The sequence below is a fragment of the Callorhinchus milii genome, unplaced genomic scaffold, assembly GCF_018977255.1.
Source record: "Callorhinchus milii isolate IMCB2004 unplaced genomic scaffold, IMCB_Cmil_1.0 Scaffold10, whole genome shotgun sequence".
Classification (NCBI taxonomy): Eukaryota; Metazoa; Chordata; class Chondrichthyes; order Chimaeriformes; family Callorhinchidae; genus Callorhinchus; species Callorhinchus milii.
The window spans coordinates 12,887,754-12,913,789 of NW_024704751.1; the positions used below are offsets into that span (position 1 = coordinate 12,887,754).

General features: G+C 44.1%; 3 protein-coding genes across 4 annotated transcripts; all 3 read right to left on the reverse strand.

The window, feature by feature from the left end:
* Nucleotides 1-2,905: 2,905 nt before the first annotated feature.
* lypla2 (lysophospholipase 2) lies at nucleotides 2,906-11,391 on the reverse strand. The gene is made up of 10 exons (XM_042338463.1): nucleotides 11,111-11,391; nucleotides 8,443-8,548; nucleotides 7,673-7,704; nucleotides 7,120-7,185; nucleotides 6,561-6,608; nucleotides 5,953-6,023; nucleotides 5,538-5,611; nucleotides 5,335-5,436; nucleotides 4,717-4,893; nucleotides 2,906-4,225 (listed from the first exon to the last, which is right to left on the reverse strand). Exons 2-10 carry the CDS (start codon nucleotides 8,518-8,520, stop codon nucleotides 4,175-4,177), a joined length of 699 nt encoding a protein of 232 aa, XP_042194397.1. The 5' UTR covers nucleotides 8,521-8,548; nucleotides 11,111-11,391; the 3' UTR covers nucleotides 2,906-4,174.
* Nucleotides 11,392-11,773: 382 nt separating this feature from the next.
* On the reverse strand, nucleotides 11,774-16,252 carry pithd1 (PITH (C-terminal proteasome-interacting domain of thioredoxin-like) domain containing 1). The gene is made up of 6 exons (XM_042338638.1): nucleotides 16,048-16,252; nucleotides 14,966-15,009; nucleotides 14,559-14,636; nucleotides 14,074-14,178; nucleotides 13,377-13,485; nucleotides 11,774-12,919 (listed from the first exon to the last, which is right to left on the reverse strand). Exons 1-6 carry the CDS (start codon nucleotides 16,234-16,236, stop codon nucleotides 12,818-12,820), a joined length of 627 nt encoding a protein of 208 aa, XP_042194572.1. The 5' UTR covers nucleotides 16,237-16,252; the 3' UTR covers nucleotides 11,774-12,817.
* Nucleotides 16,253-17,201: 949 nt separating this feature from the next.
* hmgcl (3-hydroxy-3-methylglutaryl-CoA lyase) lies at nucleotides 17,202-25,777 on the reverse strand. Of its 2 annotated transcripts, none has more exons than XM_007908761.2 (9): nucleotides 25,656-25,777; nucleotides 21,641-21,721; nucleotides 20,759-20,866; nucleotides 20,341-20,436; nucleotides 19,825-19,973; nucleotides 19,593-19,656; nucleotides 18,919-19,107; nucleotides 18,376-18,501; nucleotides 17,202-17,960 (listed from the first exon to the last, which is right to left on the reverse strand). In XM_007908761.2, the coding sequence occupies exons 2-9, from the start codon at nucleotides 21,713-21,715 to the stop codon at nucleotides 17,859-17,861; spliced, it is 909 nt and encodes a 302-aa protein (XP_007906952.1). In that variant the 5' UTR covers nucleotides 21,716-21,721; nucleotides 25,656-25,777; the 3' UTR covers nucleotides 17,202-17,858. The 2 variants fall into 2 exon arrangements, with proteins under 2 accessions (XP_007906952.1, XP_007906951.1); XM_007908760.2 differs by lacking the exon at nucleotides 25,656-25,777 and adding an exon at nucleotides 23,826-23,958.
* Between the last annotated feature and the right edge of the window lie 259 nt (nucleotides 25,778-26,036).

Consider the following 26,036-nt stretch of genomic DNA (forward strand, 5'->3'; position numbering starts at 1 on the left):
TGGCTAATCAGCAGTTGGATTAGATAGAAGTTTGTTTTACTTCGCATACGGAAAATAAATATAAGATTCACATTAAAATGGACACCACATCTCTAAATGTTTACATCAGAAGGGGACAGAGAAAGACAACATCATTATAACAGAAACCCGGCCGACGGGACATTTACACAACAGAACCGCTCCATCAAACATCAAGCAGACAGCGATCTGCCAATTGACTAACAACAATAAATGTCATCAAATGGACGCTTTGCATAACTAGTCAATTGCAGCGCACTGAAATACTCAGATCACAATATGAAAGTCAGGAAAACAATTGCATATAAGTATTTGCATAAAAAACTCCCAATATTTTCTAGCCAACTGGATTAATAATCTCCCAAGTTTAACAGTGGCTAAAATGTGGTGCTGTAGGAACCAGCCTGTGAATATTGTGATAGATTCCACAATAATCAGAACATGTGCATATTCAGTGGTTTGCAGTTCTTTAGCTGGTCTCTGTACTTTCCCCTGTAGTAAAGATAAAGCTATAAAGTTAGACACAGCTATCTATATCAACAGCAGCTTACACTTATATAACGCCCTCCATGCAAGGTAGCGTCTCAGAGCACTTAGAATATCGCTGACACCAAGGCCAATTCAGCCATTGGGGATGCTCCAGCACAGTGACAGGTGCTCTGTCTGACTAAAGATACAGAGGTCACAGCTATAATCAACAGCACGGTTAGGGTCAGGAAGGATAAACAGGATTGACGTCATGGGTCATTTCAACAGCTGCACCGAAGAAGATCCACAGTCACAAAAGAAAAATTGTTGTGATATTAAAAAGAAATGAAATCGTTCTTTCTGGAATTCGATGAGAATTAATGGAAGACAACCACAGTGACAAAGGTCATTCATTTAATTGGTTTCATTTTCCCAACATTCCCCGATATTACTTTACATTATGATGGTTTCACAACATATTTTTTAAACTGAATAGGGGATATGCAACAAGCGAGGCGGAGATACAGCGATGATTTGTCAATCGAACCCATGTCAATTTGTGCAATTTGACTAAATTTTTAAATAGAATTGCTTATACTCAGGAGGATTTCTATAATAATATTAATGACAAATATGTCGAAAACTATCACAATGTACAATATTGCTCAATACCTGTAGAAAAACCCATAAAAATGTTGTCAGAATTGGTATATCAGGATATTATTCTGAACTAACTCAGGGCTTTGCTGGAAAATTTTCCCCAAAAGATGTTGCCTTCAATAAATAATAATAATAATCCCTTCATTTGATAGAGCACCTTATCCATTGTTGAGATGTCTTAAAGCGCTTCACAGAATATACTGTAAAGTGAATTGACTGTATATTTTGCGGGCAAAATGGAGCAGCCAATTGCACACAGCAGTGTCCCACAAACAGTCATGGATTGAGTGACCAAATTATTATTTTTTTTGGGGAAGGGATTATTACCTCCAGAAAGCAATCTGCCAATCGACTAATATCAATAAATGTCATCAAATGGACAGACACTTTTCATAACTGTAGTCATGCAGTACTGAAATACACAACTGACTTAGATCACAACAATATGGGAGTCAGGAAAACAATTGCATATTTATAAGTATTTGCATAAACTCCCAATAGTATCTGAGGAAACTGGATTAATAATCTCCAAGTTTAGCAGTGGCTAAAGGTAAAGCCGTTGCCTTAAAATAAATTAGGGTTAAAAATAAAGTAAGGAAGCAACAAAGACAAATGAGATTATTTTGTACCAATGTCATTTACAATTCATCAGTGACGGAGACACCATCACGTAACTCTCCTACTTTACTTTAATAAATACCGGTGATTAACCCAAATGATCCTCCTTGACAAGAAGAGTATGTTGGAGTGCTAAACAATGCTGAAGTTTAAATAGCTATTTACATCTCTCTGTGCTAGTCTACACCCTTGGTACATACTCCTCTCTCCTGGAGTTGAACCCAGCCAACAATGATGTACAAGTAGCTTAATCCACACCTCTAACCTTGATGCTCTATTAAAAGAGCTGCTCAGCCACATTGCTCAAGGTGATTTGTTCCCTTTCCTCCTCCTCCTCCCCACCCCCACAGGGCCTGGCAGCAGTCAGCATAAGAACATAAGAATTTGCTGGCGGAAGAAGACCAAGGTCTATCTAGTTTGCCTTCCACCCTCCGGCCAGTCGCTTGACATTTTGTATGTTTTCCAAGGACACCAGAGATGCCATTCTGATAAAGGCTTCAGGGGAACACACAGCGGAGTAGGCTAACCATTTCTGCCATCTGCCCTCACACTGTATCTCTCTACAGTGATACACCTGAGAGAACTGACACTCGGTGTGGATCACTGTGGGGGCTAACAGCAACAAATTACATTTGTAAAGCACCTTTCACGTCGGGAGGATGTCCCAAGGTGCTAAGCCAGATCTTCTCATTCTATAGCACCAAACTGAAATCTGCCAGGCCATCAATGATCAAACCTTAACCAGTCGAATAAATAAACCTACCACTAAGTTATTTCTACACATCAATCTTATTATTCAAAGCAGTGGATAAGAAGTTCCTACCATCATCTTTTCCTGATCCTTACTGAAGTCCTGTTTAGGAGTCCTGTAGCTCAGTGGTTAGAGCACTCGCTTTGCAAGCGAGAGACCTGAGTTCAATTCCAGGCAGAGGGCGAAACCTTGGGCAAGTTTCCTTACTCCACACAGAGCCTAATAATAATCCCTCCAAAACCAAAAACAATAATAAAATTGGTCATTTTCAATCCGCGACTGTTTGTGGGACATTGCTGTGCGCAATTGGCTGCCGCGTTCGCCCACAAATATACAGTCAATTCACTTTATAGTGTGTTCTGTGAAGCACTTTGGGACGTCCTCCCGACGTGAAAAGCGCTATATCAAATGCAAGGATTATTATTATTATTGACAGCTCCAGTCTTTTTCCAAAACACATCTGTTCTTCATCCCAAATTGGAGGTGGGTTTCCCTGAACAGACCAGTCATGTTCTACTCTTCCTTGAGAAACAAAAGCACCCAGTGTCCCAGGATTTACAATTGAACGCCTCGCAAGAACTGGAAAGAAGATCACAGAGGTGGAAGGCATGACCTAGAACCCTGTTTGGTGGAGTTGAGAGTTCAAAGCTGGATACTTTGCTGGGTTTATTGCAACCTCATCAAATTCCAGTGACATGTCCCGTTTTAATAACGTGTGTTAGATTATCGAGTCATTGCTGTACATTAAATCAAAGCTGCCCAATTCTCCCCACTATATGCATCTCAGCAACTCCAGACATACACTCAAGTCCCCATGAATTTGGTCAGAATTTGGTGAAAAGTACTTTAACCGTTTTCAATTCAGTAAGTCACAGAGAAGAAAACGAACAAATAAGTTAAAAAAAAACGATTTGATCAACAATATAACTACATCCGTCAAGAGACTATATCTGCACTCGAAACACCGATCCCATGATTCATAAATGAGGTTTGCCGACTCGACAATTATTTATTGCCAACGTGGCCAGGTTCTCAACAGGCCAGTCTGTGTCGGAACTGTTGATTGAGCAAAAGCCATTTGCAATCAGAAAAGCAACGCTGGCCACTTTACTCACTGGTTATTAAAATTATGACATTCATTTGACCTCCATCAATTTGCAGCATCGATCCAACAACATCCCAGAGACTCAAACACAGCTCCGTAATCCTCAGAGATTGAATACATGTGTGACTTAGACACATTTTTAGTAAGGTTTGTTTTGGAGCCCTGCAGAAATCTGCAAATGCTTAATTTTGCTGCAGGAATATTTTATCGACTGCTGTACTATCGCTGAAGAGGTGAAATAGAAGCTGTGCTTGGAGTCTACAAGGGCATGGATACATACTCATTGAGCAAGAAAGATCTAAAGTTCCAATAGGCGCTTGGCCTCAAAAGCAGCCATTAGCATACTGATAACAAGACACGACCTTCTGAAGGGACTTCGGAGTATGCCTGTATAAGAAGTCCCGAATACGTCCATCCTACAGTACTCACAGAACTCTATTTAAAAAAACTATTACAAATAAAATGGTCCATAAAAGAGCTGAGGTTGTTTGCACATGGCTTGGTTTCAGTTGAGAGTTGAACACAGGGTCTCAGAGATGCGCTGCTCTCTTGAGTCAGACCGGTGGGAGTTGACTCTCAATGAATTCTTTCACAGCCATCAATTCCTGTTTGTGAGAAATATTACTATTAAAATGGTGCCTTTAGAAGGTATATACAGTACTTGTTGGCTTTTCTGCCCCACACTCTCTCACATTACATCCTGGTGTCTTTCCGACTCGCTCGCTCCTCCCTCATCTCAGTCAAGGCCTACCTCTTTGTCTGTGCTTTCAGTCAACTATACCCTCCCTATGCCCCTTGGCCTCCCCCCCAAGCTCACGTGCCCAGCAAGTAGTATTAAACGCTTTGGATGTATTGTCCATCCATTAAGTTATTATAATCACCAACCAGCTAATGCACCAATCTAGTCTAAAGAACACACCTCAAATTCACAACACATCACCTTTAATGAATCCACCCATTTACAGGAACTGATTAAAGTCTTTCCTTCACTTATAGCATGTACACCATTGTAAACTTCTTGACGAAATGCTACCGGGAGCAGACTAGGTTGGATTAAGTCAACTATAAATGAATAGAAGCAACGCAGATCACTGACCGAGGAACAGGAACTGTGCTGCATCCCTTGATATGTCTTGAAATTAACTCTTGCAGGATTGATAATAGTTTTCAGTTTCTCTGCTGTCATCATACCAAACTCCATCGGCACCAGGGGATCTCTGTCACCATGGCACATCAGGAAGCTGACGTCCTTGTTACCACTGATATTTGCTGCCTAAATCAGGGGAAAAGTTACATTATTTGAAAGCTTTGTTTTAAAAAAAGTTACATTTTATAAGAGAAGAATTTAGGAACTAAGTGCGGTGAGACGTGGAAGGTATAAATGTAAATTTCTATTTTGGGGATTGGCTATGAAATGGGACATTATAAAAAAAATCATAATTTATTGAGTTCCTATTTTGGAAAGTTAGAAGGAATTTTTGTTTAAATTGTTTGAATATCAAGACTTGAGTGATTACCATATTGAAACAGCAATGATTCGGCAAGAGGGGAAGATGGAAAAGGGAGGTATAGAAACAAAAGATTTTGTTTGAATAAAATAAATCAATTCAAATGGACAGACTTACTTTCACAGGTAAGTTAACAGCTTAGCAAAATATGACTCTGTGAGTTCAGAAAAACACCTTTGTGCTGCCCGGCAGAAGTGTTACGGTACCTGAGGGAAGGTTTTATGAAGAGGGAGCCAGCAGCTGAGGGCTATAACACCTCCCAGCTTGTGATGAGAAGTCAGAGCAGTGTAGAGAGATAACGCACCTCCCTGTAGAACAATGAAGACAGATTGATTATTCTTATTGATAACCATTCAGACCATGAAACAAAAGTCACTCAAAGGAGAACAGAAATCACCAAAGGAATTACCTGTGAAAATCCTCCTAGAATGATCCTATGTGAAGGAATTCCATTTTTGATTTCATGTTCAATAACTGCTTTAACTTTGAAAATAACAAAGTTGTTAGTTTAGTGACATGTTTCATTCCCATCCCTTTTGTTCACAGTGTCCACTATATTTACACTTTTATAATAATGCTTATATTTGATACAGTGCTTTACCACGTCATCAAGACGTCTCAAAGCGCTTCACCAGATTTTACTGTCAAGTGCAGTCATTGTGTGCATTTATGTGTGAACAAGGCAGGCAACAATGTCCCACAAACATCCATGAAGCCATGCAAATTGAGAAGATACACAGCTTACAAGTGTTTAGCTAATCAATACAGAGTGGTCCTAAAGAAACCTTGTCACGTACAGAGAAGAGTGTGTAGCAAAGACTTACTGCTTTCTGATGCTCTCTTTATACCAGGGTCATCCTCTTTGGCATCCGGGGTTAAACCCATCAGGTTAAACCTAAAGAACATGAGGGATCATTGACAGGGCACACTTTCAATAATGCCACATGGTTATAAATAAAATACCTGAACACTGACATCAAACTTTAGTTAGAAGGAAATTGCTTTCTGCATGAGGGTGGGAAGGAGGGAAAATAAGAATTTGGTTCAAGCCAAATTCAATGACAGGGGAACCCCACAGTAACAGTGTTCCTCACTTACACTGTGGGCCTGAAACCTGGCCTGTGACACTGACTAACTCGCTTCCTGCGCTAAAGATGGCAAACTTCTGAGTTGTTAGGTCGTCACTGACTTCACTACGGAAGCCAGGTGCAGGAAGGAAGCATTGCCAATGTCACTTCCCCTGTCCTGAACTTGAAAGCATCACAAAAGAAGTTCCCCGTGGTCTGGTGCTGTTTGCTGAATCTTTAGGCTCACACAGGAAAAAACAGGCACCAAAAGGGCTCTCACGCACAGCTCCTGTGGAATTTCACCACAATACGAGTCACGGACTATAATGGGGTAGAAAAAAACAATCTGAATCTTGAAGACTTACCAGGATGGCATGATAAGTCCTCTGTTCAGTTCCACACGAATGCTCGGCCTGAAGAAGTAAAATGAGCTATTAATTTTCTAAAATGTCGGGATTTTTTTGGTCTAAATCATGTTGGTTTGGGCCTAACCAGTTTCCGGTTTTGATCATTACACCCCAGGACCAGATTAGGCCAATTTTCCCTATTATAATATCACACAAATTCTATCAAACAGCTGATAGAATTTCAGCCTTTGACTGGTTACCCGATTGTAACTACTGTTTCCGACTCCAGTCACATTGCTTAATGTTCTGAGCGCTCTTTTTATTTCTGATATTTGCAAAACTAAGTTTAAAAGATACAATCCCTGCAACAACATGCACAAGAAATTCACCTGATTTGGAGACTGAAATGTAACATGTCATCTGAATACAAACATCAGACGCATTTGAATTGTTTGTATTTTCCAGATTGTATCTTTGTTGTGCCACCAGTGTTGAGTCTCTTTAAGTTAATCCTCTTGTGAAGCCAGGCTAAAACACCAAATTTTACATAAAATGGTAAAAACTACACAGTACTTACGCGTGAGGGCAGATGTACTTCACATAGGGAAGTCGAATAGATGACATTGTTTCCGCCCAGCCACGACTGAAAAGGTAAGATTTCACAGCTTGTTTAGCTCACATCCTAATGCAAAGATAAGGTGCCCGTGCAAACCAACTCCTATTCTAAACCAATCTGCACTGAATCTACACACAGAAATATTCAACCACATCCTCCAGTTATCCTCTCTGCATCAACATATTCTATGTCTGACAAAACCACACCAACACCTCTGTCTCGCGCTATCAAAACCTCTGACCTCATCATCTTATCTCCTCCACCTAATTAATTCCTTTGTCTTTCTCTCCCCCACCGCTCTGCTTCTCTGTTTGTCTTTATAATCTGCTCCCTTCCAACAACCCCCAGTCCTGCTGAAAGGTCATCGACCTGAAACGTTAACTCACTTTCCTCTCTCCAAAGATGCTGCCTCTACATTCCTTTCTTCGGATTTTCGCTTTTGACGGATTTCGGTTCAATTAAATGACGAATTTTGCTCAAGCAGTTTTCATGAAATGAGCGTAAGTTAACTTACCCAGTGTCTCCAAGCCCATGCAGGAAAATAACCTGTAAAACACAACAAAATCACAACTACCGTATAAAATTACATCACACTAACAACTGAGGCAAAAGGCTGAGGGGAAAAATAATATTTCTTTCGAGCTATTTTCCGCTATCAAGAACAAGATATAAATTTAATCACAATATGAATACGGATAAGAATATTATCTTCAAATTCTCACAAAGTGGATTTAGAAATCTCGCCACCGCTGACTAAACACCTGCACACAGAATAGTAACAATATTCCTGGATTCTTCACGTGGCAGGAATGGTCACAAATGGATAGTGCCTCTGACTGCTTAGGCTGGAGCTCAGAGTTGCTAAGCTTGAGGAGTGGCTGGGGACACTTCAACAACAACATGCAGTTATATAGCGCTCTTCAGGTGGGTAGTGACTCAGAACGCTTATGACTTCATCACATAGGGGAGGCTGAACAGTCTTGGAAACCCCACTCCTCTTTTCGTAAGTTTGAAACCTATTTCACAAATCAGATAATAATCCTTGCATAAGATATAGCGCCTTAGCACGTCTTCGAGACGTCTCAAAGCGTAGTGACTGTGTACTTTGTGGGCGAAGCGCGGCAGCCGATTGCGCCCAGCGGTGTCTCACAAACAGTCGTGGACCGAGTGACCGAATTATTATTATTATTAGTAGTAGTTTTTAAAATTTACTTTGATTTAATTTGTTTTGACAGGAGATGGATATAGAAAAAGCAACACCACGAGCACATTTTGTTTACTTACCGCTGCCGTCTCCCGTTCTGACCCAGATACAATCGCAGCCTCAGAGAGCAGCGGCACCGACATGTTGTTACCACACATACAACGTCACATAGAGCGAGCGTGGAATCTGTAACACCAACAGGATTTGGATCAGATTAATCGGACTGTGTGCCTCCACAAGCTTCTTCCCGAGGAGGACTTTGAACACAAGGACATAGCAAATGAGCTTATGTCAGAATCCAGAAGCCACAAGGTGCAGGCGTGCAGACATCCAACAACAACTCGAGTTTATATGGTGACCTTCATGCAGGGTAGCAACTTTGGGAGTGCTTAATTGCGGCAGAGCTTGACGCCGAGCTGGGAGAGAGTGGAGGTGATTGTAGGCACGGTCAAAGAAGAAGGTCTCGACAAGTGTGATCTAAGACGGGAAGGGAGGAGGCAAGGCGTTGGCGGGGAGACTCAAATCTTTTAGTAGAAGTCAACAAATGCCTGAACACTAGGAACAGCAAGGAAATTATCCTCAGAATGCCATCTTCCACATGTGAAGCAGCTAATGGTCTTAGGGTCTGGGGACTTTGTTGGACTTTATACCCCTCCCACCACACACATTATTTTGGATTCAGAGCATCTGTGTAAAGTCAGGGATCTATATTATCCTTATCCAGATTGCTAGGTGAGCTACCTTCACAGATAAGGTAAGGTATTGCTGGAAATGCACACAAATGAAAATAAAATTTGCTTTACTAAAACATTAATGGTAAGCAAAGCGGAAGAGTTTTGCTAATATAAATACACTATTGCATCCACTTCCAGGGCCACTGATGTTCTGTCTGCTTGTCCCTTTTCGAGCGTTGCCATGGAACGTCCACCAAACAAGCAAACCGGACCTCGGTTTCACGTCTCATCCAAAAGACGGGGCCTCCAACAATGCGGTGCACCCCAAGCACTCAACTGGAGTGTCAGTTTAGACGCACCCACAGCATTCGTCCAAAAACATTGAATCAAGAAAATTTATTTGGTTGAAAAAGATTGGCGGTCACCACTGGTTTAGACTACGCGAGTTCCAAGTTCCCAAGTGGAGTTTGAGCCCCACGACCTTCTGACTCCGAGGTAAGAGCGATACCAACTGCAACCGGGCTGACACGAAGTCTTCTTCCTTGCATAAAAATTCTAAGCTCGAGATGAAACGTTGGCAGCCCTCGTGCAGAATCGTCGGATGACAATCACTCCGCCAATGCCATTCATTATAAATGCAAAAGCACACCCCTGTTTCACAGACACTCTTCATACATTATGCAGAGATAATTGATCCGATTACAGACTACAAAACGAGCAGTCCTTTTATCACAACAGTACTGCTCCTGAGGATTCCTGCTACATTAGCAGCAAAACTGGGCGGATCGCTTTTCCGCGGGTAATAATCCCTTCACGAGCAAATAAATAATTTGGTTACTCACTCCACGACTGTTTGTGGGCCACTGCGCAATTGTCTGCTGCGTTTCGCCCACAACATACACAGTTTTGCTTCAACAAATAAATACAGCAGACACTGAGCACTACCATCGTCACCATCAACAGCAGCAGCAACAACCTGCATTTGATACAGCGCCTTGTCTCGTTGCTGAGACGCCGCAAAGCGCTTCACAGGATAGACTGTAAAATGTAGTGACTGTGCATATTTGTGGGCGAAACGCGGCAGCCAATGGCGCACAGCGACGTCCCCACAAACAGTCGTGCATTGAGCGACCAAATTATCCAACCGTGTACCCACCGATCTGTCTATCTCTTCTCTGTATTTCGCCCACAAAACACAGAGTCAATTCGCTTTACAGTATATTGCCAGAAGCACTTTGATACGTCTCGAAGACATGATAAGGTGCTGTATCAAATGCAAAGATTATTGTTGTTATTATCTCCCTCTCCCCATCTCTCTCTCCCTCTCCATCTGTCTATCTCTCTCTGTACCCCCCTCTCCACCTCTCTGTCTATCTCCACCTGTCTCTCTCTCTCTCTCCCCCACCCCCTCCATCTCTCTCTCCCCCTCTCCATCTGTCTATCTCTCTCTCTCTCCCCCTTCTCCACCTCTCTGTCTATCTCCACCTGTCTCTCTCTCTCTCCCTTTCTCTCCCCCTCTCCATCTCTCTCCCTCTCCATTTCTCTGTCCCCCTCTGCATCTCTCTCCCTCTCCATTTCTCTGTCCCCCTCTCCATCTCTCTATCTCCCTCTGTCTCCCCCTCTCCATCTCTCTATCTCCCTCTCTCTCCCCCTCTCCATCTCCCTCTGTCTCCCCCTCTCCATCTCTCTCCCTCTCCATTTCTCTCTCTCCCTCTCCATCTCTCTCTCCCCCCCCCCCCCCCTTCATCTCTCTCTCTCCCTCTCCATCTCTCTCTCCCTCTCCATCTCTCTCTCCCTCTCTCCCCCCTCCCCCTTCATCTCCCTCTCCCCCTCTCCACCTCCTCTCCACCTCTCCAGTTATTTCAGTGGAGGGATTCTGGGCGCCGCCCGGGAAGGTGAGCGGCCACTTGATTGACAGGCGTTAAGGTGGCCGCCGGGGGGAGGAGGGAGAGTCGGGACACACAAAGGGCCCGGAGCCGAGCAACAGCAACAGCAGCAGCGCCGCCGCCATGACACCAGCCCCGGGCTCGGGGGGGGGGGGGGGTCCCGGTAACAACCGCCAATAGCCCTTTACCTTCCCGTGACAGCCCAGCGGCCTCTCCTCTCCTTTCTTCCTTCCTTCCTTTCTCCTTCCCTCTCTCTCTCTCTCTTTCTTCCTCCTTCACACACCGACACTTCCGGCCGGGGGTCACGTGCCGCCGCGCCCGCTTCCGGCTGTCACGGGGGAGGGGGCGGGGCCTCGGTGACGTCGCCGCGCACAGTTCAGTTCAGTTCGCACCTCTCTCTCTCACACTCGGTCAACTGGCGGCCCGCGGGCCGCACCTCCCAGAACCTGACACAACAGCCAACCCCAGCACCACCCCACCCACCCACCCGACCACCCACCTCATTGCAAAGGTATCTCCCCCCCACCCCCCACCCACCCCCCATAATGCCCTTCTCAACAATCCTCCGCTTCCAGTATATTCTTTGAAGCGCTTTCGAGACATCCAAGAGATGTGATAATAAGTCGCTATATCAAAAGTCACTACCATTATTATCTAACACCCCCCGTTTCTATTCTCTTTCCTTTATACTGTACTCGGTTTCATACTAAATGTCAAACGTATCGTGAATTGCTTATTTTTGCAATCGTAATGACACTTTTTGAGAACATATTTTGTTATCAGAATCCTTACCAGCAGATTCACTTCATTATTTGCATTATCTTGAAAAATATCAGAGGTCCAGACAATAGTAATCTAATGTCAGCCATATTTTATTTTTTTTCTTCTTTTCCCAAATCCATGGTTACACTCTCCACAATCATCTTGGCAAATTCAAAATCCAGAAAATATAATGGAAAGGACACTTCAAACACAAAATTCCAGCAAAGTACACATCAGAGTTGAGTTAGAATAATAAGTTCATATCCCAACACCAATTCTATACTGTACAGCCATTCATTGGGCTCAAAGGACATCTGAATGCATTGGCAGTGTTATACTTAAGATTTGTCACACTGGATGATGCTGTGTGTTTGGTTCCTACCCACACACTCACACAGCAAGTTTCAGCAGCTGAGACCAAAACTATCAGCCTTGATGTCAGAGACATATCCGGTTAGCTCCTTCTTCTGTAAAATATATTTTTAAACTTCTATTTCATTCCCTTCTCTATTTCCACTGTTTCCACTCTTTACATAGAAGACTAGGATGATCTGGGTCACAATAACCATCAGAGCTAATCCACTTTCATACAAAACTCATTCATTGAAAGCATCATATTACAGTTCTTCAATTCCATTTGTTTCTTATATAGAAAAAAATGAAAACCCCTCCCCAGTGAGGTTTTGATAACCACAGATCTTTTATCCAGCAGGAAATTGTGGTTTTGATTCTCAACCTAACCCTCACCTCTGTGTACAAGTTAATTAAATACTAAAGTCAGCCAGTCAGGTCAATCTATTCTTAATTATCTAAACACAAGGTCACCCTGAGCACAGTACTCTCAGCTGATGAGCAATGGTGTAGGGGAGAATCAGTTTGGATGGAAAAGGGGAAAAAACATAACTGAACAGCTTACACAGGATAAACAGGATAAACAGTTCTAGTAAGATCATTGAAGACCAAGAGTTTTTGAACTCTTCTCCGTGGCTCTATTCATGGCTTTGTATTTGAGAAGGAGCTAAATATTATAATGTACCATTGCACCTCAATGAAAATTTACTGTCCATCCGTACTTTCTCTCTAGGAGCGCAGTCTCTCCTTGTACTGTAGGCTACAGCATCAGCTGCCAGGCCTTATGAAATGAAGTGTGTCTGGGAGGTAATGCGATCCATTTTGTGGTCTGTTGGATTGGCAGAAGCTTCATATGTGCAGAGCGTTACTTCATGCCTGTGGGCCTGTCAGACACAAATAAACAAGTTATCCTTCACACATAGACACACAGTTGCTTTTCCATTCCTTCTGACGAAATAATGAAGATGAATAAATACTTTTTTAAAAATAACCAAAGAAAAAAAAAGGGGTAAAATAAAGTTTACCTCTGTCTATAGCCCAGTTGATAAAAGTCCAACTAGACTATGTAATTCAAGAAAATGACAGTGTTTAAAATAGTGAGGTGCCAAACTAGGAAGATCCCAGGTTAGGTTAATGGTTTGTGCTGAGTTGGTTGATATTAGTGAGGATTAAACTACATTTGGCCTTAATGAGACACTGAGTGTAAAAGGTTTCATTATTCAGAAGAAAACAAGGTTTCCGTGGGTTTATTGTGTTAGGTTTGAGCGCCTTGGGACGTCCTCCCGATCGTGAAAGGAGCTATACAAACAGTGTTAGTAACATGCTTGCAGATTTACTTACCTCTGACCATTCCCCTCTCAATCCAATGTAATAGATTTTCGAAATCTCTGCTCCAAAATTCTTTGAGATGTGAATGGAAAGATGGTGCACATTACAGAAACGGGCAATCCTGGAAGAGCAGAGTAAAAGTTAAACATTTCCAAGCATTGTAAAAAAGTTTCAAATAAATATCGAATGTAATGCAAGTTAGGAATTGGGACACAACAGAACATTCTAAGGAGTTTAATGCATCACTCTTAACAGACATTCTGGGCGAGTGAAGGGTTATTCCAGGGTATATCCTGTAATTAGTATCAGAAATTGATCCAAGACAGGCGTCAACAAATTATTCAAATAACAGGGCCCATGTAACTGAAGCACATTGTGTCTTGTTTAAAACCAACTTCATCAGTGATTGTTTGGTAGTTATCAGGAACTGGGAACCCTAACTGATTTTCCTCTTGCCACATACTCCAAAAAATCATCAGTATAATTCTGGATCTTTGTGCGAATTGAGAAAAAAAAATTGCTCTTTTTCCTTTTGTCCACTACCAAACTACCAATACGTCTTCTAGACATCTCAAAGCGCTTCACAGAATATACTGCAAAGTTTGACTGTATGTTTTGTGGGCGAAATGTTAACATTAGATACCTACAATTCCTACTCTAGAATTAACCCAGGGATTTAATTGTTTGCTTAAAGCAGAAATGGACATACTTTGTGGTGTATTCCAGCTCCCCTGTGACATCCCGGTTCAGCTGAAACACTTGGTCAGGTTCTCTGCCCGTGTCATCAAATGACATATGTGGGATATTCTTATACCTAATCATAAAGAGAAAAGAAACAGTTAACACACATTTATCATTCAAGTGATTATATTCAAGTGATTATAGAAGGAGGAGGGTGTTGAAAAGTCAAGCCTGGAGGTGGCAAAGGCATGGAGGGTTTTGACTGTATTGGGAGTGACGTAATGATGGAGGTGTGTAATGTTGTGGAGAGGGAGGAAAGTGTAAAGCAGTCAGAGATAAAAAGTTATCAGGTGGTTCACAATCGGAGGATATAATCAATCTCTGCCAGAACTGAGCCATTTAGTTTCTCCCAGCGTATATAAAACTTCCTGAATAAAGAACTGAGTGTTTTCCAACAGCCATTTCCATGCTTGTTATTCAGCTTAAAAAAAATCACCGATGGAGGACACTTACAGTCTCATTTCTGATGGATGAGTGTTATCATCTTCTCCCATTAGGATTATTCCCTTGAGCTTCACATGCCCTGTGAAACTGAAACAGAGAAGGATTATAACTTGTATACTGCAGCAGCTCAAGGGTACGTGATGTGCAACAGGTTCAGGTGCTGACAATAAACACAGGGCTTGTTGTGTTGTGGTTAACTTTACAGTAGAGCTGTTCCATTATTCCTCTGTGGGAGCCAAAGGCATCTACACACATTAGTAAGTACCACTGATAGAACATTACAGCACCTGCTATCATAATCACACACTGGTTATTTTGCATCTTTTTAACAATGTGAATTTTGCAGGACTTTAAACTGCCCGTTGCACTGTGCGTGCATGTTCAGTGGTGAGATGTAATCTTTTTGTGCAACTTACGGAATATTAAATAGCAGTTCCTCATCGTCATCGCTTTCTACAAACTGCAACGGGACAAAGAAAAACATAAATTAGACAATCAAAAATGTCTCTTCGTTTGATAACAGTTCTATAATAATAATAATCCTTACGTCTGATACAGCACCTTAGCGCGTCTCCGAGACGTCTCAAAAAACGCGTCACGTTATATACGGTAAAGTGAATCGACTGTGTATTTTATGGGTGACGTGGCCAAAGTTGATGACAATAATAACCAAAATTGATGCCAGCAGAGACCCAGGGCTATGCTGAGCCTGTGTTACCAATGGCCTGTGTGTATATATGTGTGTTGCCCAGTGCCTGTGTGTGTGTGTTCCCCAGGGCCTGTGTGTGTATGTGTTGCTCAGGGCCTTTGTGTGTGTGGGGGGGGGCAGGTACCTGAGGGTGTGTGTGTGTGGGGGGGGTACCTTTGGGGGGGGGGTGCCTGTGTGTGTGTGTGTGGGGGGGGGGTACCTGTGTGGGGGGGGTACCTGTGTGGGGGGGGGTACCTGTGTGGGGGGGGGGGGGGCAGGTACCTGTGTGTGTGTGTGTGTGGGGGGGGGGGGGGGGCAGGTACCTGTGGGTGTGTGTGTGTGGGGGGGGTACCTTTGGGGGGGGGGTACCTGTGTGTGTGTGTGTGTGTGTGGGGGGGGGTACCTGTGGGGGGGGTACCTGTGTGTGGGGGGGGTACCTGTGTGGGGGGGGGTACCTGTGTGTGTGTGTGTGTGTGTGGGGGGGGTACCTGTGGGGGGGGTACCTGTGGGGGGGGGTACCTGTGTGGGGGGGGGGTACCTGTGTGTGTGTGTGTGTGTGTGGGGGGGGTACCTATGGGGGGGGGTACCTGTGGGGGGGGTACCTGTGTGGGGGGGGGTACCTGTGTGGGGGGGGTACCTGTGTGTGGGGGGGGTACCTGTGTGGGGGGGGGGTACCTGTGTGGGGGGGGTACCTGTGTGTGGGGGGGGTACCTGTGTGTGGGGGGGGGTACCTGTGTGGGGGGGGGGTACCTGTGTGTGGGGGGGGTACTGTGTGGGGGGGGGGGGGTACCTGTGTGGGGGGGGGGGTACCTGGCTCCTGTCCTGTCTCTCCTCCCAGGGCTTGAAGACCAGCCGCCCGGAGCCCTCCCGCGCCTCGTTCAGACACTGCAGCCGCTGGTGGTCGATCTTCCTGTAGAGCCCGAACTCGATGCCCCTCTCGGCGGGGTCGTGGTCCGCCTCGGCCTCGCAGTGGCCGTGTCCATGGCCGTGACCCGCCATCTTGTCCCGCTCGGTCTGCTGGGAACGGCAGCTGACGGCCAATCACCGAGCGCGGCCCTCGTCACGTGACAAGGGCCCGGCGTCACCATTGGAACCTCCCCCCTCCGCCATCTTTGTCACGTGGTTTAAATCCCATCCCAATGCTGCAGCTGTTGATGATGATGATAATAATAATAATAATCCTCGCATTTGATATAGCACTTTTCACGTCGGGAGGACGTCCCAAAGCGCTTCGCAGAACACACTGTAAAGTGAATTGACTATATTTGTGGGCGAACGCGGCAGCCAATTGCGCACAGCAATGTCCCACAAACAGTCGTGGATTGAAAATGACCAATTTATTATTGTTTTTGGTTTTGGAGGGATTATTATTAGGCTCTGTGTGGAGTAAGGAAACTTGCCCAAGGTTTCGCCCTGACCTGACTGGGATTGAACTCAGGTCTCTCACTTGCAAAGCGAGTGCTCTAACCATTGAGCTACAGGACTCCAGATGATGATGATGATAATAAATCCTTGTATCAGCACCTGGAAATCACTACATATGAAATTCTCAAGAGATTTTTGGTCACTCAATCCACGACTGTTCGTTCAGACAGCGCCGCGCTCAATTGGCTGCCGCGTTTTACCCACAAAATGCACAGTCGCCATACTCGACAGCATATTCCGTGAAGCGCTTTGAGGCGTCTCAAGGACGCGATGAGGAGGAACGTCAAATGCAAGGACTGTTATGAGCAGTGTCATTTCTTTAGAGAGGTTTGAAAAAAAATCGCAAGTGCGCAGATTTATCCGCTCCACCATCGGTGGCCGTGCCTTCAGCCACTAATCCCCGAAGGGTGGTATATAAATGCAAGTTGTTGCTTGCGCTTTATTGATAGAGCCCTGACCACATACATTGCCTAATCGCTCAAACAGCAAGTGTTGTAATGGCCCGAGAATGGAGAAAACAACTTCACAAAATGAGGGTGGGCATTAGATAAAATTTTTATTTGGGGATTTCTCCTGTCATAATAAATATAAACACCACAGATTTTAATCCAGAAATTCTATCCCCAATTTAAAATAACGCAGATAATTCACATACAAATAGAAATATACTGCACATAAAATTGTCAGCTTTTACAGTTGCAATGTACGTTAAATATAAAATATTGATTTATTACATAGCATGATATGCAGGTAGTGTTTTTTTTTGCCTTTAGTACTTTTAAAATAAGACAAAATTACACAATTGAAATAATTAGTTATTTTAATTTACACAAATAAAGATTATTTTCGTTCGTCCTTCCCATAACCAGCTTTCTTCTCCAGGAGACAACCATTGTGGACTCTACCCAGCAGGAAGTGCGGTATATAAATGCAAGTTGTATTTTCAACGTCATTGTGATCAACTCACCTGCCACTTAATATGCATTTGGGATGAATACATTCCATCAGGCAGATTAAATGTAGATTTAGGAAAAGATAACCTGTGACTGAGCAAAAANTGTAAGAGATATCCACTAAGTGGTTTATAAGTGCGAGAGAAGGCTGTGGTGATGAAGTTGACAAGTTTGCACAAAAGTCATTGTCTACATTGTCAGGCTGTGCTCTGGACACAACAGCAATATACTGTGCATTCGTTATCACAACTTGCAAGAAGCCTGAGCAACTTTAGAACAGGTTCTTCTGTTTAAGGCCTGGGAAATATACGCACCAGCATCCAATACCTTCTGCAGGTCCACTCCCTGTAAATATAAGACCAAGAACATTTTACTGAATTGCCCTAAGATCTAATCACACAAGGTTAACTCAAGGGGATACATACAGTAGTGTTTAATTTCAATTAAGGACACCTGTTATCATCAAGTCTTCAGGTTGCTGCTGACATCAGTTCCTCTGTTGCGCTTGTATTTATATGCCTGGCCGCATTGCATAGAAAGTGGCATTGCCAGGATCTGATGACCTAGAAGTTGGCCATTGTTTTAGCGTGGGAAGACAACCATATCTGCACACGTCACCAATCAAGTGATCAGTGACGGCGTGAAGCGCTGACCAGCGATTGTGCCCTGTTTTGAGATTTTACTCCCCATCTACTGCATAATAAGAGCTCTATTATATGAAGTATATATTAAAAGCAGTCTATCGAGCGGGCATACTTACTGTGTGAATTCCCAACCCGTTTAACATGTACACTACGTCCTCGGTTGCTACATTCCCAGATGCTCCTTCTGCATAAGGACAACCTCCCAGGCCAGCCACTGAGGAATCGACTGTACTGATTCCCATCTGGAAAAAATGGTAAAAGGACATAACTCACACATATCTAAGGCTGTGCTGTTTGATGGCACTGACATTCATTGTAGTCTTATTTCACTCTGGGTATAAATATGAAATGAAATGTCACGATGTCAATCAAAATACTCAGGCGCTTTTGCTAATGCTGCTTTTGTAGCAGTCACCTGGAGATATGTGAAGAGAGACACAGGTCAGTGCTGAAACAGATCACTATAATTTGCTGATGGATGTCAGTGGATGTGTGGTAGGTAGATAAATAGAAAATAGTGTGTAAATCTGCAAGTTATATAGTACTCGTCAGGTATTTGATTCATTTTTTAAGGCAATTTTACTGATGCACTTCTTCACAATGAATAATTCAGTTAATTATCTTCACTATAAAGCTAAGTTTTAAATAAACAAACTTGCCTGCAAAGCTACAAAGATATTGGCTAGTGCCTGGCCATATGTATCATGGCAGTGGACAGCCAGTGCACTGACTGGGACTTCTCTGAGGACAGCAATCAGCATTTCTCGCATGCTGCCTGGGGTTCCTACACCGATTGTATCTCCCAGCGATATCTCATAGCAACCCATGGTATAAAGTTTCTTGGCCACCTGCACAAAGCAAAAAAAAACTCCCATTAACTGCAGGTAGACAGCGGTCTTTAATAAGAATTTTGTACAGTTTTCCCGAATATGCACTCCATTTTAAGATTCACTGCATTACAAACGAGCATAAGAATTATCAGCACAGGAAAGAACCAAAAATCTTTTGTTTTAATAAAAATATATATATATTGTGCAAGCAAAGTGAAGCCAGTCACCTCTTAAACCCACTTGCACTGTTGGCTTGAAAGGGACCCCATAGTAACATTACATTGCCATTCAAATAATATTCCTTGTACTTGTTATAGTGCCTTTCATGTCAGGAGAATGTCTAAAAGTGCGGATATGGCAGATAATTTGTGGATAGCAAATACAAGTATTATTATTATTAATATTATTAGCAATGTACCACAAACAGCCGGAAAGTGAATTACCAACATTATCTAGGGGAGTTGTTGTGAGTTAAAGACTAAATAAAACACAACATTACTTACCTCTGCAACCTTGTCAGGGGAAACCATCCCTTCATAAGGGCAGCCAAGCACACAGGACACATACCTGAAAAAATATGAAATTAAAATGTAATGAACTCAATTTGATAAACCTGTAAAAAGAACATCTATTATGATCTATATGAAATATATTTAATTTCACATATCTTGAAACTTTTTTTAACTGTAAATATGCGGTGATTAAGGGAAATGAAAATGTAATCTTTGTAAATACCCTCGGACTGGAATATCGGCATCTTTTGCTGCCTTCGTGACCTCTTCGAACCGCTGCAAGCTTTCAGCAATGGAGCAGTTAATGTTTTTTTTGCTGAACATCTCTGAGGCAGCGCCAAAGATGGCCACCTCTTTTGCGCCTGCTTTGATCTGTGAAATTAAAAAAAAGTTAAGACTTCTCATGACAGAATAGAATACATTTGAAATTTAATATATTCACATTTACATATCACCTTTTATATTGGGCGGATGTGTCAAAGTTTTTTTATTTAGACAAATTAGTTGTTCTCCATCCATACACACAACAACTTGCATTTGTACAGCGACTTTCACGCGGGGTAGCGTCCCGGAGCGCTCGACAGTGGGGGAGGCTGACACCGAGATCAGGTGGAGAGGGAAGGGGGAGGTGACTGTAAACACGATCGAAAAGGAAGGTCTTTAGGCGGGATTGACATCCTAATATTGTTATCTATCTATTCTGGAAGTGGGAGATCACAGATGTGAGATAAGCACTTACTGCTGCCTGAAACCCTCTGAGATTTGGAGTCAGCACTGGGTAGCTGACATTTGGATGCATCTTGATTCCTTGCATGACTTCCACCTGATCAGCCATCTGCAGGGGAAAAAGAGAACAGAGAAATTGTACCATTCAGCCAGCCAACAATCAATCCCACACAAAAGCAACCAATTCCTGTGAAGCCCTTTGCAAGGCATTATACCAAATGCAAGGAACATTACTACGAGTGTCAGGACAGGAAAAACAAAAGCCAAAGAAACAGATTTAAGGCAGGGAAAACAATCTCCTCTGCCTTTATTTTCATTCCTATCTTAGAATATTACTGTACAGAAGGAGGCCATTTGGCCCATTGTGCCTGATCAGACTTGCGACGTCTTTCAATGCTTAGCCTTCAGATTTCTAACCACTAGTATCTTACCTGAGGCACCCATTTTGGAGACACAAAGCTTGTTGCTTCAACCACAGACAATCCGGTCTGAGAAAGGAGGTTAATTAACCGAATTTTCACTTCAGTTGGAACAATGATCTGTGAAGTGAAAAAGGTATCTTTAGTCGTTAGATTACACCCATTTCAGTGAATAATACAATAAATAATCCTGGTTCAGGAGATCTTGGAATAAATAGGCACAAACTATGGTTCTAACTTTCAAAACAAATATTAAATAAAATGTTTTTAAACAATCAGCCAACATCAACACCATATTTTGAAGCTACTTGGGCTACAGCTACGTTGGGCTGATTGAATTCTTCCATTAGTGTAAAGAGCATTATATAAATGCAAGTTGTTGTTGTAGTGCTACGTTGTCAGGTTGGTAGCACGTTTGTTAAACCAAGGTCTCGGCTGCCTGTTGAGATGGACATGAAAAATCACGTGGCATTATTCAAAAACGTAAGTCTTTGCCAAGGATTATTATTTGATTATTTATTATAAGGAAATCGCTGCCTGAAGCGATGGTTGAATCAGATAATGTCGATGAATTCAAGAGGAAGTTAGCACTTCACATGAGGGAGAGGGGAATAGAAAGTAATGGGAGGGAGTAAGTAATGGGTGAAGACTCATGTGGAGTATAAACACAGGCACCGAGTTTGGCCGAATGCCTAGTTTTCAGGCTGTACATTCTTTGCAATTTTTTTTGAAACTGGTCACTGTGGTTAGAAAGTCCACTGGGGGAATGTGGGACAAGGTCAGGGTAAAGTTCAACCTCAACCCAAGCGATCAAATAGTCTGAAAAAAATTCAATAACTGAGATCACAAATGAAAAGTCAAGACACACAGATATTTGGGTAAATTGTGATTTACCTTCTCATTTTGCAATCCATCTCGCGGTCCAACCTCAACAATTTTCACTCGTTCAGGAAGAGATTTTGTTGCCATTCCAGCCTACATAACAAGCAGAGAAAAAAGCGTAATAATAATAAAACTTCAAAAGGTTTGAAAATGTCATTAAAGAGAATATAAGACTCTGTTGGGGAGGGGGATTCCTACTGACATCACTGAACCCCACTGTACTTGCGCAGGAAACTGGCCTGACAATGGCTGCTGAGGGAAAGAGATTGGGGGGAAAGCTGCAACAATTGTTAGGTTGGCACTTTCCGATTGTGCCAAAAACTTACGGTCTAATATCCAAACCGGCCATATACTGAAGTGCATTATGAGAATGCACTGTAGATTATAAAAACTCAACCACTAATGGTGTCTGGAGTCCTGTAGCTCAGTTAGAGCACATGCCTTGCAAGCGAGAGGACCTGAGTTTGATTGCTGGGCAGGGCGAAACATTGGGAAAAGTTTCTTTACTCCACACGTCTGGTTACCTAGCAGTAATTAGGAACCCGGTTATTAGTCGATTGGTGGATCGCTTTTCCGGTATACTTTTACAGCATATTCTGTGAAGCGCTTTGTGATGTCTCAAAGACACCATAAGGTGCTCTATCAAATGCAAGTAATATTATTATAATGATGGACAATCAATTCTATTTAAAATGGATAACCTATCTCTGAGCGCATCATATTTCAAATCGACAGGAAACAAAGATGTGTACCGGAAACGGTGAAAACAGTGACCCCAGTATTTATACGCCAGAAAACCTTCATCAAAAGAAGCGTTGTGGAACCCAGGTTTGTTCTGAACCACACATAACAAACTTAGCCATGGTTTCTAGCATTTGTTAAGCAACAATGCCCTTTTACCTGGAGTGGGCTCACTGGGCAAAGATTATAAAGCTCCAATCCTCTAATGTGTTTGGCAAAGGCACCATGACCTCCTGAGAGTTCACGACCGATCAACCTTCGACATGTATGAACACCGTGTCAGACAACAAGAACGAAAAATGACCCCTCGTCTGCAGGTTGTGCGCGTGTGAGCGTGTGTGTGTGTCTGTGTGCGTGCGAGCGTGCGTGCGTGTGTTCCTCTTAACTGTTAACAAGAAACGGGGTATCTAATTCTGTTCAGCGTGAATTAAAGATATACGCAGCAACACTGCAGTTGTAACGGGATCAGCTGGCCGTTGTCAAATATTTCACGCTCAATTCAAATTTGCAGCGATTACCCCAAAACTCGTTAGTTTTCACGCGCGGCTTTTGTCAACAAAGCCATTGACGGCGGCACGTCGCTTGCGCTTAACTGACACGCATTCGCTTTGTGCCTAACGCGGGACACGTAGTTGGGTTTAAAAACCTAATATGCAGTGAATTCCAGTGGGGGCTTTCTTAAAAAAAGTGACCCCGTTTGGAGATTCTATTGGACAATAAGTTTCGCCCACAAAACACGCACAGTCAATTCACTTGACAGCATATTCTGCGAATTGCTTTGAGACGTCTCGAAGATGTGATAAGGTTCCCCCCCTCTCCCCTTCTCTCCCGCCCACCCCTCACTCCCTCTCCCCTTCTCTCCCCCCTCACTCTCTCTCCCCCTCCCCTTCTCTCCCGCCCACCCCTCACTCCCTCTCCCCTTCTCTCCCCCCTCACTCTCTCTCCCCCTCCCCTTCTCTCCCGCCCACCCCCACTCCCTCTCCCCCTCTCCCCCCTCACTCTCTCTCCCCCCTCCCCTTCTCTCCCGCCCACCCCCACACTCTTTCTCCCCTCCACCCCCTCCCTCTCTCTCTCCACTTCTCTCCCCCCCTCACTCTCACTCTCCCCCCTTCTCACTCTCCCCTCCCCTTCTCTCCCCTTCTCTCCCCCTCTCTCCCCCCTCCCCTTCTCTCCCCCCTCACTCGCTCCCCCCCCTCTCTCCCCTCTCCCCCTCACTCGCTCCCCCCCCCCCTCACTCGCTCCCCCTCCCCCCTCCCTCGCTCCCCCTCTCCCCTCCCTCTCTCGCTCCCCCCTCTCTCCCCTCTGCCCCCTCACTCGCTCTCCCCCTCTCTCACTCGCTCCCCCCTCTCTCCCCTCTGCCCCCTCACTCTCTCTCCCCCTCTCTCACTCTCTCTCCCCCTCCCCCCTCACTCTCTCTCTCCCCCCCTCTCCCCTCCCTCCCTGAGGCCCCACTCACCGCCGGGGCCAGCAGTAGCCGCTGACATGCCGCCGTGACGGCCAGGGGCAGCCGCCGCCTCACAGCCCAAACGGCCGCCATCTTTCCTCACCAACCGTCACTGTGTGGGGACACGTGACACCGCGCCGCCGGCAAGATCTCGCGAGATCTGCCGCGGCCCCGCCCCCCCCATTGGTACACAGGGGCGGAGCTATCTCAGTGCTCAGGGGGTGGGGGGGGGGAGGGGGAGATATGTGGTTAATAATTAGTAATAATATTAATAATAATAATCCTTGCATTTGACGCAGCGCCTTATCCCGTCTTCCAGACGTCTCAAAGCGCTCCCCCCGGACACGCGGCAAAAGTGAACGGACTGTTATATTTTGTGGCATTTGCATTAATAATAATAGTCATAGTAATAATAATAATAATAATAATAGCAATAGTAATAATCCTTGCATTGGATGCGGCACCTCATCGCGCCTTCGGGACGTCGCAGAGCGCTTCACAAATACCGGCACAAATGAGGCCGGTCGTAGCCCCCAGTGGGACGGGGCGGCACAGCAATCGCCGCCGGTTCTGCGCCGGGCAGCGCCAGGCTTCCCCGCTGCTTGTCCAGCCGGCCCCGGCCCCGGCCACGGCCCCGGCTGGACAAACCCGTCAGGGCTTCAACTTGCAGGATTAACAGGAGCTGAGTGGCTGGTCTGTCCTTCCAGGTCCTGCTGCTAAGCTGGACTGGGCTGTGCTGCCACCAGCAGTACCCTGGAATACTGTGGACCCACCTGCTCAGGGACTGGACTGGGTGGGCTCGATTCCGACATTCCATTGCCAAACATATCACCTTGGAGCTCTGAGGAGACCCTACTTGTCACCTCCGCCAGCCCCCCGCCAGCCCCCATATCTCACATGAAAGAGCCTCTGGGGGAATTAAATTGAAGTAAGTCTATGTGTGGCAGTGCCTAACTCGAGATTCTAACTCCCTGCAAAGATTATCATATCTCTCTTATTCTGCTCTTTCACCCACAAAATATACAGTCAATTCACTTTACAGTACATTCTGTGAAGCGCTTTGAGACGTCTTGAAGTTATAAGATGCTATGTCAAATGCAAGGATTATTATTATTAATGTTATATATACAACTCCTGCCACACAGAACCATAAATTAGCAACAAGTGACTGAAGGCTGAGGTGACAGATGAGATGACTCCATTATCAGAGTCAACTCAACAAAGCAACCTCTCAGGCAGAAACTCTATCCTATTGCAGGAATTCATTCACCTGGAACACGTCAGCAGACAACCAAGTGAACACACTCTGTGCCCACGCAACTTGCAAATCCACATTCAGCCTCGCCAAAAAAAAAAATTGATCCTCCATACGATGTCTGAATTCTAAAACAATGCACAGACATTGCTCTGGAGTTAGTCAATGAGTGAGTTAGTTAGTTGCACGATTGCCAGAGAAATAAATAGGTGAAGGCAATTTGAAGATTCTAAACTGTCATCATAAATAAATAAATACATGCATACATAAACGCATAAATAAATTAAACGTATAAGTACCCAAATAAAACTTTGGAGCCGGATTTGCTCCTTGTGACACTTCAACCATCGTGAAATAATTTCTCAGACTGTCAGAAGCCCATAAAATATAAAAATGAGCAATTTTCCCCTGTGTGTGTGTGTGTGTGTGGGTGTGTGTGGGTGTGTGTGGGTGTGTGTGGGTGTGTGAGAGCTCGTTTAAAGTCCCTGCATTGCACGACACTGTAATGATAAGCGTATAACGTATCTATCTTCCTGCAGGAATTGGCTGTATCCAACCCCGTGTATCCCTCTCCTGGAGACACTCACCTGCTTACAGATTGCTTCCAACTTTCTCGGCACATAATCCCGGCCCCAAATTAAATACCCTCACAGAACCCGACACCCAAACTGACCCAAAACAACACGAAAACACCCCAACCTGACGTCAGCAGCCAAATTATGCACTTCCTTCTTGTTTCTCTTTTGATCAGGCGTCATTGACTGCGTTCCTCTGTGTGTGTGTGTGGGGGGGGGGGGAGGGGGCAAAGGCTGCTAAATAAATACAGTACTTTATAATGTTTTATTTGCATTTCCCTGTCAGTTCGTTCAAAAGACAACAGAGTAAAAAAAAGCAGCAGGAGCTGACTCAGGAACCAACCAGCGTTGCACAAACTGTATATAATAATAATAATACTTGTATTTGACACA